General features: G+C 53.1%; 1 protein-coding gene across 1 annotated transcript in view; it reads left to right on the forward strand.

Annotated features, from left to right (window-relative positions):
- The window catches only part of CSNK2A2 (casein kinase 2, alpha prime polypeptide), a gene marked incomplete at its 5' end in the record, with an annotated part of 25,156 nt that extends 20,002 nt beyond the window's left edge, over nucleotides 1–5,154 (forward strand). The window contains 6 exons of the mRNA XM_010287001.1: nucleotides 571–654; nucleotides 1,779–1,889; nucleotides 2,101–2,202; nucleotides 2,524–2,624; nucleotides 3,281–3,429; nucleotides 3,631–5,154. Coding sequence (XP_010285303.1) covers nucleotides 571–654; nucleotides 1,779–1,889; nucleotides 2,101–2,202; nucleotides 2,524–2,624; nucleotides 3,281–3,429; nucleotides 3,631–3,707 — 624 coding nt within the window. The remainder of the gene's footprint in view (nucleotides 1–570; nucleotides 655–1,778; nucleotides 1,890–2,100; nucleotides 2,203–2,523; nucleotides 2,625–3,280; nucleotides 3,430–3,630) is intronic.
- Nucleotides 5,155–7,696: the final 2,542 nt, after the last annotated feature.

Raw genomic sequence — 7,696 nt, forward strand, 5'->3', positions numbered from 1 at the left:
GGGGGCGAGTGGTGCAAGGTCATGGAGCTGGAGAGCTTATATGTGCTCCTGCCTTCAAGCTTTAAGCAGCATCGTTCTCCCTTGCACGCTATCACTTGCCTTTTGTAAGTGCAGGTTTGGCTTAAATGAGCAGGGCAGAGGTGACTTTCTAGCTTAAGTGTATTTTGGACACAGGTGGGAAGCTGCACTGGAAGGCCATAAAACTGTATGCATGTAAGAATCATCCTCTTCCGGGGAACAGAGCGTGACCTAGGAAGCATAGGGCTACCCAGGTTGGAGCATTGGGCTTGTCACCAGGTGGGATGCCTCTCTGCATTGTGTTCTTCAAAGACTGTACAGGGAACATGGCTCCAGGACCTGTGACTGCAGTAGGACATGAGATCAATACAGTCTTGTTGCCAGCTTGTCACCTCGTCACATGCAGCATAAAAGCTGAAAACACCAGTTTCTTGTGCTGGTGTTGCAGCACTTCCTCGTGAACTCTCGCTTTGGCCAAGAACTGTCTGTTATATTGTTAATGCTGTGGCCGTGGTTACGGACATGTCTAATGTGTGTGTGTGTGTCTGCCAGGCCCTGGATTACTGTCACAGCATGGGGATCATGCACAGGGACGTCAAACCCCACAACGTCATGATAGACCACCAACAGAAAAAGGTACTGTGGCACCAGGGCTTACAAGCAGGCTTTTCCAGGGAAACTAGAAACTCTGCCACCTCTGCACTCGTAGCCTGGGCAGCTGTACTTACCCCTTTAGTCTTTCTTGACCGGCCGCTCTCCACTTGTTCCTGCGTCAGGAGATGGCCAAAGTCCCACTGGGGAGCACCGCGGTGGGAGTCGTGGCTTGGTGGCTGCTCTTCCCCCCAGCCAACCATGCTGGGATTCTTTGCTGCGCGGAGCAGGTCTGGGCCATTAACCTCCACCTGGGGAGGTGTGGGGCAGTGGGGTGCAGAGGCCCTGGTGAGAAGAAGGGTGGCCTTGTCTGAAACACACGTGGATGTTTGTACCTAGGGAACATAAGCTCCTCCTGTAGTACAGCCTGCTCGTCCCACAGTGGCTTCCTCGCTTCTGAGCTGTGCTAGTTAGATCACAGGAAGCATTTGTACCCAGCTGGCTACCATGCAAATGGGCAGCACAGGGTGCTGTGTGTACCTCTCTCCCCAGGGACCTGCGATTTGCAGCAGCAAATTAGTTGCTGGTCCACAGGTCCCTCCCTGTCAACTGGCCGTGGCTGTACAGGCAAGGTTTATAAAGAAGGGGAAGTCTCTTACTAGACTGTCCGCTGTCCTTCAGTAACACGGCAAGTCGTCCATCCCTGTGGCTGCAGAGGAGATGGTCTGCCTTGCAGAATGTGGTGGGCCCCCCTCCTACCTTGTTTCCTGCTCTCAGCCCCCAGTTAAAATCAACACTGCCTTTGGCCCAGCCCCTCTAAAAGGCGGGATAGCACAGCTGGGTTTTGCCCGTTCCCTGGTACGCAACGACCTGTCCGCTGTGGCTGCTGGTGCTGGTAAGGAGCCAGCTGCCCAGCAGTAACAGTGCTTGGCCTCGGGAGCAGAGAAGCTCTTTAAGCTGGGCTTTGCCCCCCCAGCTGGTGATGGGGGGAAGGGAAGAGCCTGACCAGAGCACTGCTGAGAGCATCTCCCATCCTCAAAGGGCATCCCTGCATCCCGGGCTCCACACTAGCATCACAGGATTCAGAGGTTTGGCCAGTGTGGCTTCACCTAATGTGAAGTGGCTCGTACTGAGGCTCCTGACTCTGTGTCTCTTTATCGCATGTGCAGCTGCGGCTCATAGACTGGGGTCTGGCCGAATTCTACCATCCAGCTCAGGAATACAATGTCCGTGTGGCCTCTAGGTACTTCAAAGGACCGGAGCTTCTTGTGGACTACCAAGTAAGGGTCTGCCTCCTCCTTGCTAGCCAGTGATACCACTTGTGATTGCACTTTGGCCACCTTTGGCTTGTTTGCTTTTTGCCTGCCAGGGCATTGCCTGGGTTGGAAAGAGACTGGCTGTGAAGCGAAAAGGCTGAGGTTGCCTGTGCGGTTGGGGAACCGGGCTGTGGTGAGCATGCCTTTTCTGACAGCTTCTCCTTTTTCCCCTCAGATGTATGACTACAGCTTAGACATGTGGAGTTTAGGCTGTATGCTGGCAAGCATGATCTTCCGAAAGGAGCCCTTCTTCCATGGCCAGGACAATTATGACCAAGTAAAGACTTTGCTACCTGGCTTATTTCATGAGATGTTTGTCACTGCCTCATCTTTGTGTGTATAGTGGGGAGGTTCTGGGGATCGGACCACCAGGCTGGGAGGATGTTGCTACATGCTTAGTTAAGCCACCTGGGATTATGCTTCATTGCCTTGTGTAGGAGACTTGTTTTCTGCACGTGTTGCAAAAACAAGTTTCAGGGGAGATATTCCTTCCATCTGGGAGATTTCCAGAAGGAGAGGTCTTAGATTTGGGCAGCTCTGCCTCTGCAAGAGTGGAATCCTGCCCTTCTGCTCGCTCTCAACATGCCTTTCATTCCAGCTGGTTCGCATCGCAAAAGTCCTGGGCACAGATGAGCTGTATGGGTATCTCAAGAAGTACCACATAGAACTGGACCCACACTTCAATGATATCCTGGGCCAGTAAGTGGAGAAGTGGAATGCTGCCTTTTTTCCTTGTAACACAGAGAGGGAGCGAAACTGATGTCCATCTCCTTGAAGGACTCTCGGCAAAGGCCTGCTTTGATCTTCTGAGTCACAATGCTGCGAGCAGCCTCCCTTCTGTCTGCTCATGTTATCTCAGGAGGTCACTGAAATGCAAGTTTTTTTTCCTTTTGCCTCTCCCATGATCCACAAGCCATCCTCTGTTTCTTCCTTCTCCTGCTTGTTGACATCCTGGAAGCGGAGATGTAGACACTGGAGTTGAGTGTGGACTGAGGGGCTCAAAATCTCCCATCTGGGATTTCTGAAAGGGACGAGATGTGGATGGGATAGCGAGGACAGCTTCTGTGAGGCTGTCTGGCAAGGCAGAGCACTTCTGGTCCCAAGGGTGTTATCCTGCCAGCTGTATGCTGTTGTCTAGTCCCTGTCGACAGAAGGGAATGTGCAATATTGTGCCTTTCCCAGGTGTAGGACGTCCACACAACTGTGTACCTAAAGAAGAGGGTTTTCCCTCTTTGGCAAGTGCTTGCTGAGCAGTAGCTTGTGCAAGGAAAAGCTGTAGGCAGTGTCCATTGCAGCCATCTCTTCTCAGAGAAGAGATGAGCAGAGCTGGGCAGTGACAGCTGGTCCTTTTGCAGGCATTCCCGGAAGCGCTGGGAGAACTTCATCCACAGTGAGAACAGACACCTGGTCAGCCCTGAAGTCCTAGACCTCCTGGACAAGCTGCTGCGATACGACCATCAACAGAGGCTGACTGCCAAGGAGGCGATGGAGCACCCCTATTTCTGTGAGTCTGTGGAGAAGCTGGGGTCATCTGGGATGGAAAGGGGTCTTGGGTCGTGGGGGCAGATTTCAGCTCCCTGCTCTGTGAGAGCCTTAGCAGCAATGTGGGTTTTGAGGGCAGTTTCTCTGGAAGGGTTTGTCAGGGTGGAGCTTCCGCTTTATTAAATGCTGTTTCCCCTTCCTGCCTGGTCTGTGTCTCCTGCAGATCCAGTGGTGAAGGAGCAGTCCCAGCCCAGCTCAGAAAACGCTGTGCTCTCCAGTGGCCTGACAACAGCACGATGAAGACTGGAAAACGACGGGTAATTCAAGATGTTTACAAATAAAAGCAAAACCTTCGGTCACACAGTGAAGGGAAAAGAACCAAGGACACCCTCCCCCCTTCCCCTCCCCTTTATACTCGGCAGAAATCTAACCTGGGGGGGGGGGCGGTCATAAACCTCAGTTCCTCTCTGGTGGTTGTGGTTAATGTAACTCTAACCCTGTGGTACCAAAGCCCTGGGCAAATGGTCTTGAAAGAGCTAAACATGTAGTGATATCCCCAGGGCTCAACACAATTCTGGTTCACATCTCTATGGATCCTTCTCTTCCTTCTCAGTCCAGCCGTCCCCACCATGCTGGTGGGGACAAATTGGTCGTTCCACCATCAGCCCTTAGCATGCCTCTTTCTAAACATGCCTTTCTGACTTGTAGACTCTGGATGAACCAAATTCAGGCTGGGGGTCAGCAGGTGCAACTCTTGTTTTGAGGTCCAAGTCCTACTGCTCACTCTGGGCTTGAATTTGGCCCTTGAATTCCAGTTTCAATTGCGAATGCCGGGGCGGTTGGGGGGAGGGGGGAGGCTCAACAAAAAACAGCCCACAAACCCAGCAGCATCTCGGGATTGGTTTGGAGCATTAGAACGAAGGCGCTGATCCGAGTTGCTGGCGAGAGGCGAGATCCCCCCTCCAGGTGTGTTTGACAAAGGCTCGCTCTGAGAAGAAACTCAATAGACCTGCTTTGGAAACTTGTGAATGTGAGGGCCGCTCTTGTGGCAGGAGCGGGGAGGGACTGTCCAGACTTTCTCACCGAGCTCAGGAAAGTCAGTGTTGCAAGATTTCTTGTGATAGGTGTGCAACCACGTACCTCATGACGTGGCTCCCATGAGAATTCGTGCCAGACGCAGACTTGTGCCAGAGCAGAGCTCTGGAGCGGGTCAGGCCAGCGCCGCAGGATGGAGGAGTGGAGAGGAGGCCAGGGAGGAGAGCCCAGGGAGGGGGAAGGATCAGCAAACGGCAGTGTGCTCTGTTGGAGCGGGGGCTGTGCAGCTACTGATCCAGGACTTGGGATCCCATGTAGTGTTTTAACAAAGTCAGCCATTTGTTGAATTCTGGGGTGCCGATCCTGTTGCGGGGGGTGGGGGGTTCGTCTTGTGGGTTCTTTCATCAGATCCCTCGATGGCTTTATGGCCCCACAATTCACAGTTGCCTCCTCTACTTGTTCTGTGCGTAACTTCATCAAGTGGTTCTGGTGACACTCAAACCTAGAAGCTGGAGATAGTGTTTTCCCACCAGCACCTAAACACAGAATTTCCTTCTGCGGCATTGTCGAAATAGTTAATTTTTTATAAGGTTGCAATGTTTCTATTTGAAACATCTGTTTACATTCCATATTCCAATAAAGTTCTATTGGCATCGATAGCAGGTCAATCCATTTGTATAATTCACTGAAACCAATAAATATCTATACGTCTGAACGTCTGCCGTCTCAAATCAATGGGATAGCCAGAGTGAGAGCTGAAGGCATTGCCTTCTCGAGGAGGTCAGGCTGGCTTTCCCTGCCCCTCTTGTCTGAGTATTTTGTGATCTCTTAGTCTTTGGTTGTAGTTCTTCACCTTGTCAGCCCTGAGAGTTTCACTGTGGCAGATTGTCTCCACTTCCACGGGGCCCCAGAGGAGGTGCAAGGTTTTGGGTGCAGCCTGGGAGTCAGCTGTTGTTGTACTTTGGACTCAAACAGACGGCGCCCAAGGTAGTGGTCTCAGCCTGTCTGTCCCGTGGCTGGTCAGAGGAGAAGTCACTGATGCATGGCTGGAAGTTGGGGGTTCTGTATGTGTCTACCCCTGTGCACGTCTCCTCTGAGCCTGGGCGGACGGCTTTTTCTAAAGATGTGCTGAGCAGGGAGTAGCTCTTCTTTCCTCCCACCATGGGATGCGACTGGTGCATGAGCTCAGTTATTGTTGTCCGGGCTGAGGAGCCGTCTGTGGTGTTGCTGCCATGCCCCAGGGCCCTTGCTAACATTAACTCTCCTGCAGATGCTGCTGAAGGCTTTGGCGAGTGTTTCCAACCTTCTGTCCTTCCATCTGCCTGACCTACAGCCTGCCTGGCCTGCGAGGCATGGGGATCTCTCGGGCTCTTAAGCTGTGCTAATACCAGTAGGGTTGGTTTGGGGTTTGAACATCAATTTCTGAACTGATTTTAAACGTGACTTGAATTGCTTTATTGAGAAGAGGCCCGAGTGGATGTTTTTCATGGCCTGTCCAAGTTGCTGTGGGGGAAACTTTTCCATTTTCCAGCTCTTGTGTGTTGGCATTTGCAGCTTCCGGAGAGCCAAGGCAGAAGAGGCATCAGGGAGAAGAATGGGTTCAGTGTGGGAATTCTGATAGGTGAAAAACGTTGATCGTTGTATGTCAGTGCTTGACAGTATCCAAACCTGATGGTGGAGTTTCAAGGTGGTGCTTCGGGAAGTATCAATTCTGTGAAATTTCTGAGCCGGAAATCCTTTCCCGGTGCCCTCGAGCAGAGGAAGAGAGATGCTCTTCCCAGCAAGTGAAATGGGTAAATGGCTTCCCTGGTTGCAGTAACCAGAGAGACTGGAACAACCTGCCCCATATCTCCCCACATCCCTGCCCCAGCTCTAGGGTAAGATGAGTTGTAAGACGATAGAGTCATCCTGGAGGGAAGCACAGCAGCTGAGCAAGCGTAGCCTGGGAGCAAGGAGGGTTTGGAGTCTCCTGATCCCAGGGTGGTGTGGATGCTTGGCTGCAGCTGGGGCCAGTTCCGGCACTTGGAGCAGGAAGCCCTGCTCTCCTCTGGACCTTGGCAAAGCATCGTCCTGCCTGTAGGGACAGCCGGGAGCTGGAGAAGGCAGCATCTTGTCCTTAGGAAGGAAGGAGGCTGGGGAACGTGCATCTTCATCTGCTTTCTCCTGGGGAAAGTTGGGACAGTCCTGGTGTACATCCTGGCCTTTCAGCTGGCCTGGCCCCAGCTTTCTAGCAGAAGTAGAATACAGGTGTGGCTGAGTGCCTTGTAAGAGGAAAGGCTTAAAACCAGAACCATGGCAGCCATTGAGGGATGCAGTAAACATCTTCCCCAGCTTGTCCATGCCTGTTGCAAGGGTGCTGTGGCATGATGGGAACCTGTGGTGGACCTAGCGGAGATGTTTGCGGCAGCAGAGGGAGACTTAGCGCAGGGGGTTGGGGATAAAACGGTCCAAACTTGTGTCTGGCTGCCCGTGAAAGCACTGCTTTGCTGGACTGTGTCTCTCCCTTGCCTTGCTTGGCTCTGCCTTCCCCTTTCACCCTGCCACCCCTTCGCAAGCAGGCTGAGGATCCCCCACTGTCCCTGCATCCAAAGGGGCACGGAGGGTGCTGCCAGGCCTGGCTGGGAGCAGGGTGGCAGGATGTGGGGCAGCGTGCCCAGCCGTCTCCTCGTCACCTGGGGCCGGAGGAGCTCTGTGTCGAGCTGGCAGTGCCCCGTGACGCTCACTTCCCTCCTCCCGTCTCTCCTCAGGTCCGATGCTGTTGCTCCCAATTTTCCATAAGCAGAATGAGAACCAAATCAAACGTCCTATCGGCGCGTGTAGAGCGACAGCGGGCAGACTGCGCGGCGCGGGCAGGGCTGAGAGCGGGGCAGCATGCCTGGCTGGACGGCGCTCGCCTCTTTATGACCGCAGCCCTTCCCTCCGAGTGTTAAAAGGTTCTTCTGCCTTTGGTTCCTTGTTGAGCTCTTCCTGACCCAGAAAGCGTGGAAATGTGAAAGGTGTGCAAAGCTGTTGTTGGTTAGTTGTTCCTTCCTCCGTTCTGGCTGTTCCCCCCCAACCTCTGACGGACCACGGTTAGCCAGCTTGCACCCGCCTCTGCCAGGGCGCAGGGGTGGCAGTTGATGTAGTATCACGATGGACAGTTCTATATTATAATTAAAAGAATTCTATATTGTTGAATAAAAGTTTTAAAAGAAGCACGCGAGGAGGAGTATTCAGTGGGGAGGGAGCTGTGGGGCAGGACTGGCCACAGTGGA

This window comes from Phaethon lepturus, unplaced genomic scaffold (assembly GCF_000687285.1).
Source record: "Phaethon lepturus isolate BGI_N335 unplaced genomic scaffold, ASM68728v1 scaffold35705, whole genome shotgun sequence".
NCBI classification, from domain to species: Eukaryota; Metazoa; Chordata; class Aves; order Phaethontiformes; family Phaethontidae; genus Phaethon; species Phaethon lepturus.